This window comes from Diabrotica virgifera, chromosome 3 (genome assembly GCF_917563875.1).
Source record: "Diabrotica virgifera virgifera chromosome 3, PGI_DIABVI_V3a".
In the NCBI taxonomy this organism is placed as follows: Eukaryota; Metazoa; Arthropoda; class Insecta; order Coleoptera; family Chrysomelidae; genus Diabrotica; species Diabrotica virgifera.
The window spans coordinates 200,447,253-200,466,487 of record NC_065445.1 but is presented as its reverse complement, the minus strand read 5'-3'; the positions used below and the strand labels follow the sequence as shown (position 1 = coordinate 200,466,487).

The 19,235-nt window shown below is 32.3% G+C and overlaps 1 protein-coding gene across 2 annotated transcripts in view; it reads left to right on the top strand.

Annotated features, from left to right (window-relative positions):
- The window catches only part of LOC114336085 (uncharacterized), a 312,006-nt gene that overhangs the window by 106,416 nt on the left and 186,355 nt on the right, over positions 1-19,235 (top strand). Inside the window, exon 1 of one of the 2 annotated variants that reach the window (XM_050647153.1) lies at positions 1,951-2,003. The exons of the other annotated variant lie outside the window; for it this stretch is intronic. Within the exon in view, the coding sequence (XP_050503110.1) occupies positions 1,966-2,003 (38 nt within the window). The 5' untranslated portion in view covers positions 1,951-1,965. Of the gene's footprint in view, positions 1-1,950; positions 2,004-19,235 lie in introns of those variants that run through there. 2 annotated transcript variants of the gene reach the window in all.

Here is a 19,235-nt window from a genome sequence, read left to right as displayed (position 1 = left end):
TTTGACATTTTAAGGAATATATCCAATAAACAAATTACAAAGACGGATCTATTGCTTATGCAAAATAAAAATAAAAATATAACCAGAGAAAATATAGACAATAAACTAAAAACACACGTACCATGTACACAAAATTAAGTGAAGTAAAAATAACATTGATACAGATAACGAGATAAAATTAAATGTCAACAGTAGTGGTTTTTACCTCAGAACAGTTAGCTCTGGCACTTTGACGTATTCAGAGGTACCAAACCAATTAACTTTACAGCTGAGCATCAGTTTAGTTAAAATTATGGAAATACGGCACTCAGCTTAAGCTTCTCCTTAACTTTTGACACAGGCTTAGCTAAGCAAAAGCTTAAGTAGCTATTGAAATACCGGCCCTTAATTTATAGTTTTATAAGCAACAATTAAGTATAGCAAGATATATAGAACCTTGTTTAAATTGTTTTACACGCACTATAATGCGGTTATCTTAAATTTTGTTTTAAATGCTTTTCTTATTACTGGTAGACAAAAAATAGCAAAATTGTGCATTTTTGACATCAAATTGTTGATAACCAACATAAGTGTTTTACCGTCGGTATAACAGGTTGCAGGTCCACTTTTTAGCACTTTCTTTAAGTGAAATTTAAAATTATTTACCACCAATAACTTACACCCACGTTCACTCATTACGAAATCTGTTACAATAATTTCAGCCATTTTCTTAAAATTTATTTGGTTTTCTCTAGTAACTCTTCCAAGAGACAATACATAAATGATGAATATCTTTTACACCACCTTCAAAGAGGGTAATTTATACAGGTACATACCTGGAATACCGGTATTAGATTACCAAAATTACTTAAAAAATGAAAACTACAAATTCACCGGTAGTTAGTGGGTTATCGAAAAATAACTGCGCGCTAGAGTTGCCAGTTGGCCTGTAATTAGGATGGAGGATTAAAATAGTTACGAATTCACCGTGACCCATCATCCCAAACCGTCAGCTACGACAAATATCAGGAGTGGCTGATATTGTAGAGAGAATAGCTGAAGTGAAAGTGAGTAGGTCACGTAGCTCGAATAACAGATAACAGATAAACACATCAGATACTGGTATGGAGACTAAGAAATGACGCCTACCGAGGCAGAGGTAGTCCATCAACACGTTGGACTGACGATTTAAAACGTTGCAAAAGGAATTGGATGCTGTAGATACAAGACCGAAACAGATAGAAAGGTATGAGGAGGATCTATGTCCAGTCATCCATATGATCTATGGAGCAGTGGACAAGCAAAAACTGAATGATGATGGATACGATAAAAATTACTTTTTTGGAATTTAATTTGTATAACATGATGCAAGACAACAAATAAATACGTGTCATACTATTTGGGCGTAGTAAGTGTTTGGTCGAATATTTTGGAATACTGCAATTTCAACTACAAGAGATAGAATTTTTCAATTTACTCTCGTATATATTTTGTTCTCGAGAGGACAGTTTCCCATAAACCCGAGACTAAAATAATAATTACCAGCACAATGGATTTTCTCGTTCAAATTCATCCAATAATTAACAATACTCTTTTAATACCTGTATTCCCACATTGTTGACGGGCTTCATAATGAATGAAGTTTCCCAAATGGTTAATTGTGAGCTTTTACTTTCTCTGGACTTTTGTTTATTGTTGCTTACACTAAATATTCAAAATATATTCTTGAAGAAGAGCTCAGTACGCTACCAGATGTGTTTGTTAGCCAGATGACACTAAGAGTGGCTTGTTGAAACATCAATGATATAATTATTATTAGTGATTATATCATTACGATCATGTTTCTTAATTATATTGATTTTGCATTATTTTGGAATTCTTTCGGACTAATGTCGGTGTTTTAACTAATAAAATAAACTAAAGTTATTGTGACTATTTTTATTGTGATTATTTTTTTATTAATTCTGTGAAAAGAGTGACATAAACATGGTAAAACGTAGCTGCTTGGAAATATTTTTGGAAAGGTACGTTTTTTGAAGATAATATTCCATATATGTAGTAATAAGTTTAGATTTGCTTATGATGTATTTTCTTCTCAAAACTAATATTAGAATCTTCTTCTTCTTCGTCTTCTTCCTCCGACTAAGATTACTCCTGTTTGTCTGACTCTTATTCTGTTTCAGTTGTTGTTGACTATACATTGTCTTTCCACCTTTTCGGCGGCCTTCCAACGGGTCTTCTGCTATACGGCTTGTTGTTTTTACAGATGTTCGCTAATCTATCTGGCTCCATTCGGTTTACATGTTCGTTCCAGTTTTTCTTTCTTGTTTTTATCCACCTGTTAATATTTTAAATTTTGCATCGTTCTCGTATACTTCTGTTGCTTTGTCTGTCTCTTAATGATATGCCCGCTATTGATCTTAATACTTTCATTTCGATATTGTTGATTTGTTGTTTCGTCTTTCTTGTATCGGTCCTTGTCTCCGCTGCATATGTTAGGATAGGTCTTACTGTTGTCTTGTATACTTTTATTTTGCTTTCCGTGGTCAGATATTTGTTTCTCCATATGATTTCTCGGAGGCAACCACTTACTCTTGCCGCTTTTGTTGCTTGTGTTGTGGTCTTTGTTCTTATATTCCTGTCACTAGTGAGATCTACTCCTAGGTAATTGAATTTCATTACTTGTTCTACAATTTTGCTGTCTATTCCTAGCTTGCATCTACGCGGCTCTTTACTTATCACTGTACATTTAGTTTTTTCTACTGATATTCTCATATTAAGTTTATTTGCTGTGATATTGAAAGTGTGAAGCTGCCTTTGTAGGTCATCCTCGTTATCAGAAATTAGTACTGCATCATCGGCATAGCATAGTATCGTACTTTTATGCGCTCCCATGTGGTATCCATGTCGTTTTCTTACTTCGTGAATTATTTGATTCATCACCATATTGAATTACAATGGGCTGAGCGAGTCTCCTTGGCGGATTCCTCCTTTTAGTTCTATGCATTATTTTTCTCCTGTTGACATTATAACTTTGGTCTTGTTGTTCTTGTTAATTTCATTAATTAGCCTTATTATTTGGTGGTCTATTTGTTCAGCTTGTAATAAATTTAAGATGTCATTTCGCCTCACTCTGTCAAAAGCACTTTTTAAATCTACAAAGCACATGTATTCTGGTTTTCCATATTCAATAGACTTTTCTACTATTTGTCTGATAATAAAAATTGCATGTATTGTGCTGCTGTTCTTCCGGAAGCCTTGTTGTTCATCTGCCATGTTCGCTTTTTCCTCGATTTTATCTTTTATGACTGCCGTCAACAATTTTAATGTGCTGTTCATCAGACTAATGCCTCTATAATTTTCAGGATTTTTCGAGTCTCCCTTTTTGAGTATCGGTAGCAGGAGACTTTCCTTCCATTCCGCTGGTACTACTCCGGTATTTATTATATCGACTATCGACAAATAATTTTAGGAACCATTTGAGTAGTGTTCCTCCTCCATATTTTAGCAGTTCATTATTTATCTTATCAGGACCAGGTGCTTTTCTATTTTTTAATTTTTTTATTCGATCTTGTAGATCTTACAATCGATAAATACTTTGGTTAACAATCTAAAGAACATTGGCAAGAGTTACAAGGAGAAGAAACTACTAATAAACAATATTCTGCACAACCAATTTTGCTGTTGCTTTACAGTCTAACTATTACCTTGAAGTGCTTATATTCACGTACATTTTCTTTTCGTATCATTAAATAGTGACTAAATTTTGTTCACTCTGTGACAACTTTTGAAACATTTGAAACAACCCTTTTAAAAGATTTTGTTAAACATCGTCATATCCACTGCAAGTATAATCTTCAGCATTATTTCTATTTTAAGAACTTTTCCTTCATGTATGCTTCACATCATCTTTTGGAATAACACAGATATGCATTAACCCCCTATTGAATGAATTTAAAATTTTTTATTGTAAGTTACAAAAAATACCCTTGTTTGTGTGTACCTACATAAATCATAATAATTAATGAAAAAAAAACTTACTTTTTTAAATGTCAATTTTAAAAAACTGTTCCCTGTGGGGAATATTATAGATATCCATAAACAATGTAATGCAAAAAATAATGACAGATTCACATCGAACCCCCTCGAACAAGGTTGTAAGTCATTTTTAGCGATTTTACAAAGAGGCAAAAAACGAAAACATGAATTTTTAAAAATTTGTAGAGAAATGATTAGACTCTTAACTACTGCGATATGATATTTATAACATAATACGGGATTACTGTGAGATGTACATACATATATGTTTTGTAATTTTATTAACTCTTGAAAATTTTGAGTTTGATTAAGATACAACCTTGAGATTAAACATGATTCTTCGTAGAAAAAGGTTGTAACTCGCCTAACAACCATTTTACACTTTCCGTGTTAATTATTTTTCCCGTTTTACTATTAAAAGGTTGTATGTTTTGAGTTATTGGCAATATAGATATTAGAAAATTAGTTTTTATGGTATACTTTAACAAAATATCAACTCACAGTTTTTACAATTTTAATTTGAAATTATAAATTTTACAATAATAATAATGTTATATCACTATGAAGAAAACATAGTAAATATTTAATTTTAATATAAAATTTTACCATTTTACTTTATTATTTTACTCTTTTACTATTAATGTCTCCTTCAAAATTAACATGTATGTCTTTAAATAGGTTAAAATATATCTAGATTTTGGTCCTGATTTATTTCAGTTACGGATTAAGGCTTGCCTGATGCTTTGGCATATCGTATCATGGTTATCCATTGCTTTGGAGCATATCTATACGACTTGATGTTTTTTCCGTTTTTCTATAAGGGCATGAATTGAATCACCCTTGTTTGTTAACGTGCTATTTCAAAAAATATATGTGTAATGTTAATATTAAAGATTTTCACTACATTAAGTACGTAGCAAAAACCATTCTAGATTTATTTTGTCCACCGCAATTATAAAAAGTAAAACTAAATCACTAAATCCTTTTTTTATTTTCATTTCGATAAATTGACTTATGAGATGCACCATATATTTGATTACTTTATAAATTAAACATACATGCAACAAAGTTGTAACTCATTTAAAAACCTTGTTAATCGTCAAGTATAAAGAAAGTAAATATTTAACATAGGAAATATCCAGTGTTACTGCCTTTTATCATTTTTCACGCTAAATATGGCACACGTAAGTTAAAGTACAACTTTTTTCAATGGAGTATTAGCCAAACTATTGAGAATTAAACTATGTCATTTATATTGACGTGTGCGCAATATTTTGCTGAATTCGCCTGTATTAACCCTGGAAGATCACACTTTTTTTTTTAATAAACTGCATACATGGGTATCAGATACCCAATGATTTTTTGTGAAGAAATAAAAAAGTAAATATTTTATGATTTCCAGAGACTCTCTAATCACTTAATGTTGTTCTGAAACTATTTCCTTGTGGCATTTTTATGATTAAATATTTAGATGGGAAATAAGCCACAATTAAACTGAAAAAATAATTTTATTAACGTTTCGAAGCCCAAATCGGGTTTCGTTGCCAATATAAATGAGTCAGATTAAATAAATTATTAGAAGAATTTTTTTACTTAGCAACAACATTTTTGTTTAATTTAGTAGTATTTTGTATTTTGACAATGAAACCCGATTTGGGCTTCGAAACGTTAATAAAATTATTTCTTCAATTTAATTGTGGCTTATTTCCCATCTAAATAGTTAATCTCTAACCACTATTGAATACATAAGAATAATTAAATCTAATCATTTTATTTTCTCTCTCTTAATAATTGTTGTAACACAAAAGAAAAAAATATTAAAAATACCTAAAAATAATTAACAAACATTTTCTAAAAAACCGGAAACATAATTCAAAATATTTTAATTTATTTTAACAACAAAATGGTCTTTCTAACTAAAATATAACACCTTTTGATTATAGAACTCATATTCATTCTTAGCCAGGTATTTCAGTTTCACTCATTTTAGTGACTACATTCATAAGGCAGTGTGGCTCTATGCTCCATGCATTATGCTTTATAGCAAGCCGAGCATGCACTCTTTGCTTTTCCATCTTTGCCTTTGCAAAAATAACACCTAGTTTGCTTTACTCAATTTGTGGGATGTTGTGTTGTTAGGTCATTAACTTGAACGCACATTTGATAGCAAACCTCACACATGGGTGCTACATACCCTAGCTTGTATTCAATCAATTTTCGTGATTGGAAATATTGCTCAAATGAGACCGCAACTACACACCCGTCCTTGGCAGACTAGAGACTGAATTTACATAAAGCAGCATTACCATTGAAATGAAGCTGCGCAAGCTACATGCAGTTAAGTGTCGCGATGGGTATCTCACACCCAAGTGTGAGCTTCCAGGGTTAAAATCTGAAAATAGATCTAACTTGAGTTACAACCTTACTCGATGGGGTGTCGATAAAAACTTTATTCTTTTAAAATTACACTGGATATAGTAGAGATATAGGAAAAAGGGCTGGCTTTTTAGCTTACAAAGATTTATAATGACTGACACTTTTATGTCACACGCTTGTAGGTAGGTTCTCCAAAACTTTTCAAAAGAAAACAGGACCTTCTAGGACCAATAACAAGAAAGTCGAGCTATTGCAGTGGGCAGTTCTCCACTTCACTTTGCATGGCGTTATTTCACGAGTACCATCACTTAAACGGGTATACCTTTTTACTCTTTTGCTGCATATGCCAGGGGCGGCTCGTAATAGTAGAAGGTGGTGAGGCACACTACACCTGAGAAATTATATTATGATGGTTAGCTTCTCTTTAATGGCCGAAAGGTCGATTTTGGGACGTCATACCGCTAAGACGAAGCTAGGACAAATAATCCCGGACAAAAAATCCCCACAAATTATCCCTGGACAATAAATCCCCAGACAAATAATCCCCGGACAAAAATCCTCACAAAAAATCCCCGAACAAATAATCTCCCCAAATTATTTAGACAAAATATCCCCACAAAAATTCCGGACAGAAAATCCTTAAGAGGCTACAGTAGCGAGCAACAGGTAGCAGCAAACGCGTTCCAATATTGCGGCTCTAATTTTGAATATTTTGTCGAGATATTTGGCACACATATTCGTAATATAATAAAGAATGGCGGTACAGAGCCCAATTTTAGAAATATGTTAGTACGTGGAAATTACTCTATAACTAAATAAAATATTGAAAAAAGGAGCCTGTACCGCCATTAAGAAGAAAAAAATAATAAACTTTCTTCAAATAAACTTTTTTATCGCATGCCTAGATTTTGTGTAATCTTGGAACTACTAAAATTTTTTATTTCTAACAAGAAATCGAACATATTATAACTAAATAACTAATTAGGCAACATAGAGAAATTATCAGTGTCATTTTGACAAACCTGCGTCAGATTTTCTCTAATTTGTTCTGTCATCTTTATTGATATCAGTCCAGTGCAGTAGTGTGTTAATTTAAGAATTCGTTATAGTTGTTTCATAGGAAAATAGTGTTTATTGATAGTTATTTATTATATTTTTGTTGTTGTTGTATAAGTTGTTGGCCTGTTTGAAATAATAGATTGTTGTTAATTGTGTTTTAGTTCAGTTCTATGTAGGTAGGTAAGTATATTTTACGTAAAAACATTTCGAATTCTAATGCGAGTATAAAGATTTAGGAGGATATTTTATTTTTAACATATTATCAATAGTTTAACGAAATGGGAAAAGTTAATCAAACGACAAATAAAGCGAATAATTCCAAGAAAAAGTCCATTAAAAGCCGTGCCAAAATTATGAGAACATCGAAATTGGAGCCACCACAAATTTTAACAATGTAAGTACCTATGAGAAGTAATCTACTGTTGTCATACATAAAAAAAGTGTGAAAAGTTGTTTCCCATGAAAATGAAATTCGTAATAAATCTATGTTTAGGTACAGAAATCCTGACTACAGTACAAATGCCAATTTTTTTTAGGTAGATATTCATAGTCCTGTCGCCAAGGGGGTACAACGGCCTCCTTTATTCAGATGGTCTTACCCAAGATTTTTTTATGTATCTTGACCCGTAGAACACGAATTTGTTGGGTAACAGTTGATCCGGATATCGATAAGATTGTTATAAACAAAGAACTTGAGGAATTACATAACAGCGATTTCTCGCAAAACAAAACAATTTTTTTTGTATTTTTTGGGTCATTCTAAGCAAAAACTGTTCTGACAAGTTTTTTCGTGGGATGCATAGTTTTCGAGATAAACGCGGTTGAACCTAAAATCGAAAAATTGCAATTTTTGAACCCGAAAAAATTTATTTTTGCTAAAGGTGAGACAGTAGCGATCAACAGGTAGCAAAAACGCGTTCCAAGATTGCGGCTGTAATTTTGAATATTTTTTCGAGATATTTGGCACACGTATTCGTAATAAAATAAAGAATGGCGGTACAGGGCCCAATTTGAAAAATATATTAATATGTGGAAATTACTCTGTAATTAAATACAATATTAAAAAAACGAGCCTGTACCGCCATTAAGAAGAACAAAAAAATACAATTTCTTCAAATAAACTTTTTTATCCGATGCCTAGATTTTGTGTAATTTTGGAACTACTAAAATTTTTTATTTCATTAGTAGTTCCAAAATGACACAAAATCTAGGCATCGGATAAAAAAATTGAAGAAAGTGTATTTTTATAAAAAGTGCAGGAGCTAACAATGCCGAGGAAGATCTATCAGGCTGCATCTCACTTCCCGCCTGTCCAGCACGGTAAAATTCCAACAAAGCTTAGTTCCGAATACTCAGATTACGAGTAGAACTAATTAAAATAATAAATAATCATTCCATGAAGTACGACTTAACCTGGTAGATTTCCCTCGGCCTTCTTAGCTCCGGCAATTCGTTGGCTTGCAAATTTTAGAAGCCACAAGCCACGATTGGTTTAATCAGAAGACTAGTTCTAAGTTTTATTTTATTTTTGATATTGTTAATATTAGAAGTAAAACTTTCGTTCGTCTTTAGCAGATACCGCCACGGCATTCATGCCATCATTTCGTTGTGAACCGATAACGGTAGCCCGAATTTTAGTAGTTCAAAGATAATGAAATATGTACCTCTGATGGGACCCTAAGAAGGGTTAAAGGGTGTTCTAGAGTGCCTTTGGCGCTCTATGAACTAAATAAAATAAGACTGCTCTCGTTTCGCTTCACAATGAAATTATTATTTATTATTATTTTTTCGTACAAATACCTATGTTAACATAAAATTTTCACCCATTTGGGTTTATTTTTATAAATATTTATTTACTAATAACAAAATTGTTTTCGGTTACTTCCATTTAGCGCGCCTATGAGTTAAATTGTCAATAATATTAATCTTACATAATGTCAAAGATTACCAATGTTGCCAAAGTTTATGATACTATCTCCCGAAGTTATATTTTATTGCTACCTGTTGATCGCTACTGTTTACTCTTAAGAAATATTTGCTGCCGATTAGTTCTCTAAAAGTTTTCCCGTGAATGCGATCAACTCAAATGCTTTCAGCCTCAGCGTATAGTGTATTCAGCTTTCAGTGTATAGAGCTATTTTGAATTCCAATTCCATATCGAAAACTTCAAATTTTACGTAACAAAAGAGTGTGAGTTTTTTCAAAAATCGTGGAAGATATCGGGGAAGGAGGTAAGGCTGTGAGATTATGTTCCAATATTATTTGCTTAAATCTTTTGCTCACTCTGATTTGAATAGCAATGTTAAAAACATTGCCATTGTCCAAAAAAAATTGGTGGGGATTTTTTGTCCGGGTATTATTTGCCGAACCCTCGCTAGGGCGTCTACAGAACGACGCCGTATTTATTTTAATGCTTGCAAACGATATTAAAATATTGAATAAAATTTTATTCGCAAAAGAATAACAACGAAAGTTCTAAGCCTCCAACAGGTTCACACTCATAGGAGCTGTTTTTTAGCTAAAAATAATTACTCTAATACCATATATCAAAACAATATGGATCAGATATTTCGTCCTTCCTTGGTCTCATCAGCGTTGTACAGCCATATTAAGCAAACTTTACATTACATACTACATGCCAACAACGGACAACTGATTCTGTTAATATTAATCATTTGCCAAAATGAAATTATTGTACGCAAACAATATACCCATAAACACGTGATAATTTCATTTTAGAACCAATCTTATATTGTAAATGTATTGAATATAGGGAAATACAAACAAGTAAGTAAGCAAATTACTGTTATATTATAAGATTGATTTTTATGTTAAGTAACCTAAGGGTTAAACTTCGTTTTTTTGGTATTTTATTTTGTGTTTTTTTATAAAAAGCGTGCTTATAAGAAAATAAATCATTATAAAAGAAAGCATGATTTCTAAATTTTTAATAATTTATTTATTTAATTGGCATTGATAAATGCCATACAGCCAGTACGACATTGATAAAATCTTCTAAACATAATCTAAACTAATATAAAACTATATCTAAAACTACTTTACAAAACTACAATACAAGCGTCCATAGCAAATAAGGGAAACAAGGTCACGTACTTAACTTTATAACTAAAAAACACATGTTGAGGCGTGCCTCAAGGATGGATGAATTTCGTTCCCAGAATTGTTGGTACATTTTTCAAATTTTGCCGCTTTTACCGTCCCATGATAATAAATGGTAGTATGCTAGACAAGGAGGTTTGAAGCAAGTCTCATCTGTAATGATTTGAGAAAGTTGGAATGAGATGCATGATGCATATAATACTGGCACGTGGAAGACGGATACAAAGATAAAGAGTCAGGGCCGTACCGATTTAAATTTTTTTCATAAAAATAAAGTTATTTAGGAAATTTTAAAAAGCTAAATTATATTTAAAAAACTGATTATGAAATAACGAAATAACGTACATAGTCGATTGATATACTGGTAAGGCACTGCCTCATAGGACAAGCCGCCACTGGCATATGCTATCTATAAGTTGGATCATAAAATTTAGATCATATTTTGAAATCTATTCAATCTTTTGCTCTTATTATTAATAAACCATTGAAATACGATTTTTAGAAAAAAGCTATCTTTTTTCCTATTATTTATAAAAGGTTATTTGGAAATTGTGCTTTTTCGCCAGCTTTTCATTGAACCTACTTACAAGTTGGTGGCACAAATAATGTCAAAGTTATTATCTTCTTCTTCTTCTTAGCCTTCTATCGTCCACGTTTGGACATAGGCCTCTCCCAACTCCTTCCATCGGTCTCTATCCTGAGCAACATATTTCCAATTCGTTCCGGCTACTCTTTTAATATCATCAAGTTTTAATATCAAGTTATTATAAATGTTTATAAGTTAAAAACTCATAAACAAATTGAATAGGTATTGTTGTTGTTTGTTTGGGTTTATATGACTAGGTACTCTATAATAGTTATTTATGATATAAGTGTTAAAAGTACACGTTTAAGGCACGCATGTGAAAGTTTGCAGAATGAGCGAAGCGAGTTCTGCAATTCACATGAGTGCCTTAAAAATGTACTTTTTAACACGCATATCATACAATATTTTTTCTACAAACGTAATTACAGGAGAATATCTACAAAAACTTTTACTTGAACTTGACTGACATTCCATTTTTATATTTTTTTGACATTACATCAAAATTGCCTATACGGTCAATACGAACTGCAGTGCCATAAAAACTTTAAAGCACTAGTGCCTTAAAGTAGCATTTTTAACGCTCGTATGGAGTGCTAAGAATTGCATTTTTAACACGGTTGTAGAAAAACTATTTTATCCATCTAATCTGTGTAAAATTTAACACACTTTAACAACTTTTTAACTGCCACAATTTTGAGTAGTTCATGCAAAAAACAAAGTTATTAGCATTTATAAATAACTACAAAAATAAGGTTTTTTTGCAATCATCTCGGTAGATTGTTTGTGTATTTTAATTTGGAAACTATCAACATTCAAAAAAAATATTATCTAGTTACAAGTTTTATTTGTACCATTTTTCTTTAAAATTTTTGTGTAAAATGTAAATACGAATATCTTTTTTACTTTTTAAGATTGTTTAAAAAAACAAAGCATATTCAGTATACTTATTCACTTATTTTTCATCAGCTACCCCTATATACCTTTTAAATCTTCAAATATCTATATAAGATTTTTAAGTGAAATCAATATTTTCCCAGTTAGACTGATATTAGATAGATGACTACAATCACAATAAAGATGCACTAGAAATAAACAAACCAAGACACGTTGAATGTTACGAGGACACTCCCAAATCATAATATAATTTACAATGCATATAGATTGTAAATCCCAAATCATGCTTAGCTATACAGGGTGTAACAAAAATACAGGTCATAAATTAAATCACATATTCTAGGACCAAAAATAGTTCGAACGAACCTAACTTACCTTAGTACAAATATGCACATAAAAAAAGTTACAGCCCTTTGCAGTTACAAAATGAAAATCGATTTTTTCCAATATATCGAAAACTATTAGAGATTTTTTATTCAAAATGGATATGTGGCATTCTCATGACAGGAGCATCTTAAAGAAAAATTATAGTGAAATTTGTGCACCCCATAAAAATTTTATGGGCGTTTTGTTCCCTTAAACCCCCCCAAACTTTTGTGTAAGTCTCAATTAAATTATTATTGTGGCACCATTAGTTAAATTCAATATTCTTAAAACTTTTTTGCCTCTTAGTATTTTTTCGATAAGGCAGTTTTTATCGAGTTGAGGACTATTTTTTAATATGTTTACATAAAAATTTTATGGGGGTTTTGTCCTTTAAACCCCCCAAATGTTGGTGTACGTTCCAATTAAAATACTACTGCGTTACCATTAGTTAAACACAGTGTTTTTAAAACTTTTTTGCCTCTTTGTATTTTTTCGAGAAAACACCTTTTATCGAGATGTGGCTTCTTTTTTAATATGGTTCAAAATATACCTAAAAATGTAAGTCATACATAAATGTTCATATTACATACTACTAAGTCTCCATAATCGTACTTAACCATATACAAATATGTGGTGGATTTGACAAATCTTCAAAATATCTCGATAAAAACTGACTTTTCGAAAAAGTACTAAGAGCCAAAAAAAGGTTTAAAAACAGTGTGTTTAACTAATGGTACTACAATAATAATTTAATTGGAACGTACACAAAAGTTTGGGGGGGTTTAAAAGAACAAAACCCCCATAAAATTTTTATGGGGTGGACAAATTTCACTATAATTTTTTCTTAAGATGCTACTGTCATAAGAATGCCACATGTTCATTTTCAATGAAAAATCTCTAATAATTTTCGATATATTAGAAATAATTTATTTTCATTTTGTAACTTCAAGGGACTATAACTTTTTTTATATGCACATTTGTACTAAGGTAAGTTAGGTTCAATCGAACTACTTTTTGTCTCAGAATATGTGATTAAATTTATGACCTGTATTTTTGTTACACCCTGAATAAAAAGTTTATACATTGTAAATCATAATTCATGTGTACTCTTCGTAACATTTTACGTGTATTGGTTTGTTTATTTCTAGTGGATTTTATTGTGATTTTAGTATAGATAACGAATTTTATTGTGAATTTTTTTATTCAAACATGAAATTTTACAAACACGCTGCATTGTTATAAAATGTTAAGGTAATTGTTAAACCTTCTCACTTAAAAATTTACATTCATCATACTAATAGAGTTCAATAAACTAAATCACTATCCGAAAATGTTTTATGTATTGGGAACTTTTTAATTTTAGATATGGAATCAAGTAAAAGCTGTCATTCTAGATTTAAAGTGGAACAAATTTTAAGTAGATTAAGTAGTAAAAATGAATGTGCTGGTTCTGTATGGCATTTTAAATAAGTTGAAAAAAAATCGACGAAAGAAATAAAGGCGTGTTTAGACAACCAAAATACTTTCGTTTATTTAAATTTTCTGGTCTCAATTATTTGGTTACTAATTTTTCCTGAACTTCCGGTATATATATTTTACATGGTTAAAAAATCAATAATTTTCAAACATATACTGTTCTTAATATACTATGATTTTTCAGGAATAGTCAAATTCATTTTAAAGCTGATGAACAGAAAAAAGTGTTTTGCACGTTAATAAAACTACTTAGTTATACATTAAAAAGATGAAAGTGGTTAGCTTATAGGTACACAGCAATACTGATGTCACGTTTTTCAACTATAATGGAATGTCCATTGTCGATCATATCTGTATAAATACATTACAGGGGAGATTCGATTATGAATGTTTTATTAGAGATTCGATAACTTCTGACCATTTGCCACTGGCCACTACTAATCAAAACTGACTTTATTACACCTCCACAACCAATGCTACATAAAGACCAGATTATTGTCAAGATAATCTTTGAATTGAGAACTTTTCCCAGATTTCATCGACCATAATCTTCCTAAGTTAGGTATTATGTCAACAATAAATCAAATTGACACACTGATGTAGAAAATTGAAAGTCTTTTTCAATAAGCTTCATCGCTAGCTGTTCCATTAGCGAAATATAATCCACATACTGCAATGTTTCTACCAAGAATTACCGCAAAAAAACGAGCCAAGCGCAGATTAATCAGAGAGTATAAAATATTACTAGATCCTCTTATGCCTATCTTGACACAGTGGGAAGAGAGTTTGGCCTAAACATAAACTGTTTAAAACAAAATACATGGTATTTAGCCGTTTGGCCCATCAAAATTTACGGTTATATGTTTAAATATCTAGGTTGCCATATTACTGAACAACTAGATCCAGATAAAGAGATAAAATGTAGACATTTTTAAAAATGAGGTCGTTCTTCTGTAATGATAAGTTGCAACTTCAACGTCAAAAGCGCATGATTAAATATTTGGTCAGTCCTCTTGTATGGTGTCAAAGCATGGACACTAAAAATATCCACCATTAATCGTTTGGAGGCCTTTGAAATGTGGCTGCACAGACGTACATTGAAAATACCATGGACGGCTATGCTGACAAATGTGGCAGTCCTTAAGGGAGCAAATGCTGCCCGCGAGCTGCTTGATAAAATCAAATATAGAGAGATGGCCTATTTTGGACACGTAGTAAGGGGAGACCGGTATAATATTCTTCAACCTATTATGATAAGTAAAATCGAAGGGCGCAGAGGAATTGGTAGAAAACAGGCCTCTTGGTTGAAGAATATCCAGGAGTGGACAGGGATAAACAAAGCAGAACAACTATTTAGAATAGCTCGAGACAGAGACAGTTTCGCCTTGTTAATCGCCAACGTCAAGGGGACTTGATAGGGCACGTTAAGAAGAAGAAGATCCTCTTATCCAAAAAAAAAATAATATAACCAACTCGTGGCATCAATCAGGCTGGAGGTTATCAAGAACAGTGGATGCAAGTCGGTCTGGACTACCGAGAAGGGAAAAAATTCTGGAATAAATTCAAAATCCTACCAAAATCTTCAAAAAACAACGCCATTCGCATCACAAAGTTAACGACATCATTCTCAATAATCTGATCTCAAACATCAACCAAAATTTCCAATACGGATTCAAAGCTGAACACTTCACACATACTGCATTGATTGAAATAACCACCTTCATATATCAATTCATTAACGAGCACTATAGATACACAATAGGCATTTTTCTAGATGAATTGAAGACCTTCGATTCAGACCCACTCAGGTCTGACCGAAAAACTTCACCTTGTTGGACTGCCAACCACTTTCATAAAAATTATACACTCCTATCTCTATCTCGATCAGACAATGGGATAATCAACATAGAGTTCAGTGGAGAGATTCAAGTATAGTCCTGAAAGAAACAGATAGTAAAAAAAATCAAAGAAGCGGCTCTAATTATGCTAAATGAAACCATTGTGTCACAAATTCCTCGGTAGAATGAAGTAGGATGTGGTTACCCATACTAAAAGAGGAAGTCAATAGGAAGAAAATACCACGATTAGTAAGTCAATAACATATCGAGTTCGTATCGAGTACATATTTTATATTTTGGTATTATTTATATATCTATGTATTATTAATATTACTTATAATTTAAAATAACATATGTACATGTACATACTAAGGTCAGAATTTGGTATTAGTTTTGAGAGTAAACCAAAGTAAGACCTAATAAAAGAAAAGAAAAGACTAAGTTTTTCAACCTAATAAAAATATTTGTAAATTAAATATTTTTAAAAGATTTTTAATTGAAAAACTTTATTGGCCCATTTCCTGGTGACAACCTCCAAGACTTCTACAATATGCAAGCCAAATGGATGCTGCAGTGAAGACTAAAGGGAAGGAATTCTACACTATGCAATTCACAACCCCCGTCTGCAGCGTGGTAAAGCTCCAACGGAAAATGGACCTAGTTACTCTATAGGAGTAATACTAATATAAAAATAAAAATGTATACGGGGGTTGTGAATTGCATAGTGTAGAATTCCTTCCCTTTAGTCTTCACTGCAGTATCCATTTGGCTTGCATATTGTAGAAGCCTTGGAGGTTGTCACCAGGAAATGGGCCAATAAAGTTTTTCAATTAAAAATCTTTTAAAAATATTTAATTTACAAATATTTTTATTAGGTTGAAAAACTTAGTCTTTTATTTAGCAGATGCCGCTAGGCACCTACTACCATCTCGTCAGTTGCGGTGGGAGATGGATATGTCGAAGATTTTTACCTGGGCCAGAGAAAAGCAGCCTATGCAGTCTCTGATGAACCTCTAACAAGAGGTGAAATCGTCGATAAGAGTGCTGGCTGCACTCTCTGATCTGAGTAAAAATTAAGACAGTTTTGGTTTCGCACCGCAACTGAATGAATAAAAATAGTATACATTTTTATTTTTATATTAGTATTACTCCTATAGAGTAACTAGGTCCATTTTCCGTTGGAGCTTTACCACGCTGCAGACGGGGGTTGTGAATTGCATAGTGTAGAATTCCTTCCCTTTAGTCTTCACTGCAGCATCCACTTGGCTTGCATATTGTAGAAGCCTTGGAGGTTGTCACCAGGAAATGGGCCAATAAAGTTTTTCAATTAAAAATCTTTTAAAAATATTTAATTTACAAATATTTTTATTAGGTTGAAAAACTTAGTCTTTTATTTAGCAGATGCCGCTAGGCACCTACTACCATCTCGTCAGTTGCGGTGGGAGATGGATATGTCGAAGATTTTTACCTGGGCCAGAGAAAAGCAGCCTATGCAGTCTCTGATGAACCTCTAACAAGAGGTGAAATCGTCGATAAGAGTGCTGGCTGCACTCTCTGATCTGAGTAAAAATTAAGACAGTTTTGGTTTCGCACCGCAACTGAATGAATAAAAATGGTATACATTTTTATTTTTATATTAGTATTACTCCTATAGAGTAACTAGGTCCATTTTCCGTTGGAGCTTTACCACGCTGCAGACGGGGGTTGTGAATTGCATAGTGTAGAATTCCTTCCCTTTAGTCTTCACTGCAGCATCCACTTGGCTTGCATATTGTAGAAGCCTTGGAGGTTGTCACCAGGAAATGGGCCAATAAAGTTTTTCAATTAAAAATCTTTTAAAAATATTTAATTTACAAATATTTTTATTAGGTTGAAAAACTTAGTCTTTTATTTAGCAGATGCCGCTAGGCACCTACTACCATCTCGTCAGTTGCGGTGGGAGATGGATATGTCGAAGATTTTTACCTGGGCCAGAGAAAAGCAGCCTATGCAGTCTCTGATGAACCTCTAACAAGAGGTGAAATCGTCGATAAGAGTGCTGGCTGCACTCTCTGATATGAGTAAAAATTAAGACAGTTTTGGTTTCGCACCGCAACTGAATGAATAAAAATGGTATACATTTTTATTTTTAAGACCTAATACTCACGATGTCGGGATAGTATCACGAGGTTTTTTTCTGGTTTTCCCTCGTGATTTACTATGGAATCTCTAACGCGAGATTTTTACTGTCACCTTGCATGTGGTTGTCTTTTTAAAGACAGATCACATGTTATAATTTTTTGTGACGGATATTCTTGAGTTGGGGTTATTTCATGTAATCGAATGAACTATCTTTCAGTAAAGTCGTCCCAGAAACGCAACTCATAAATATTGGCAATATCATTTTAAAGTCTTTAAATTTATTATAAAATGTATGTCTAAATTGCCGATATAAATGAGTAAGATTAAATAAATTATTAGAAGAATTTTTTACTAAGCAACAATACTTTTGTTTAATTCATTAATATTTTTTGTATTTTGACAACGGCATCCGATTTGGACGTCGAAACGTTAATAAAATCATTTTTTTACTCATTTTTATACAAAACTATTTCCCATTAAAACTAGTTAATTACAAACAATACTCGTCAAAGTCACAAATCAATTATCGGCATTATTCACTCCACAAGCTGGAGTCCCCTAGGGCTAAATTTTAGCTCCAATTTTATACAGAGTCTACATCAGTGACATCCCCCACCCCATAAGCAGGTTACATTCTCTCCTGCTATATGCTGACAATATGGGACGCTGAGACTCTCATATGTAGTTATTCGTTAGAGCACCAAATCAATTTCATAAAATCGTGAGGTGGTGCAATAAATGGAGAGTTACTCTCAACCGGTGGTTGAGTGGTTCGCTGGATTCACTCAATATGCTTTCGATGGGAGTTATCTGGAAGGCTCCAAGTGCAATTCTAATACCAGCCTTGTAGGTATATACTGTCTAGTTTTTTTTTTAGTAATGTTTCGAAGCAATTGGGTCTGATGTTGATCCATAATATAGTTTAAATCTAATTAATATTTTATAAAAACATGTACTCAACAGAGTTTCCTAATCTTATTATATCCCCAGTTACGGTTTGCTAAAGTTTTCATTGGGTTCAGTTTTTGTGACATGCTAAAATTGTTTGTTTTTCATATTCCCGCCACATTAGTTATTGGCCAACTTACATAACCCGGAACTTTACTGTTTGTTTAAAAGACATGGCGATATTATTATTTTGATCTTTCTGTCACGCTTATATTGAAGCAATGAAACAAAAAATAAAGAAACATACAAAATAACAAATTCTTGCTTAAGTGATGTTCCAATGACAAGTTAAAGCAGATAATTTAGTTTGATACCCAAGAGCATAATTTAATTAATTTGTTTTTCAAGATCAAAGAACACATTTATCATATTATATCATTTTACCACATATCATTTTACCATAAAATTAAAGTAGAATAGAAACATCCTCTTTT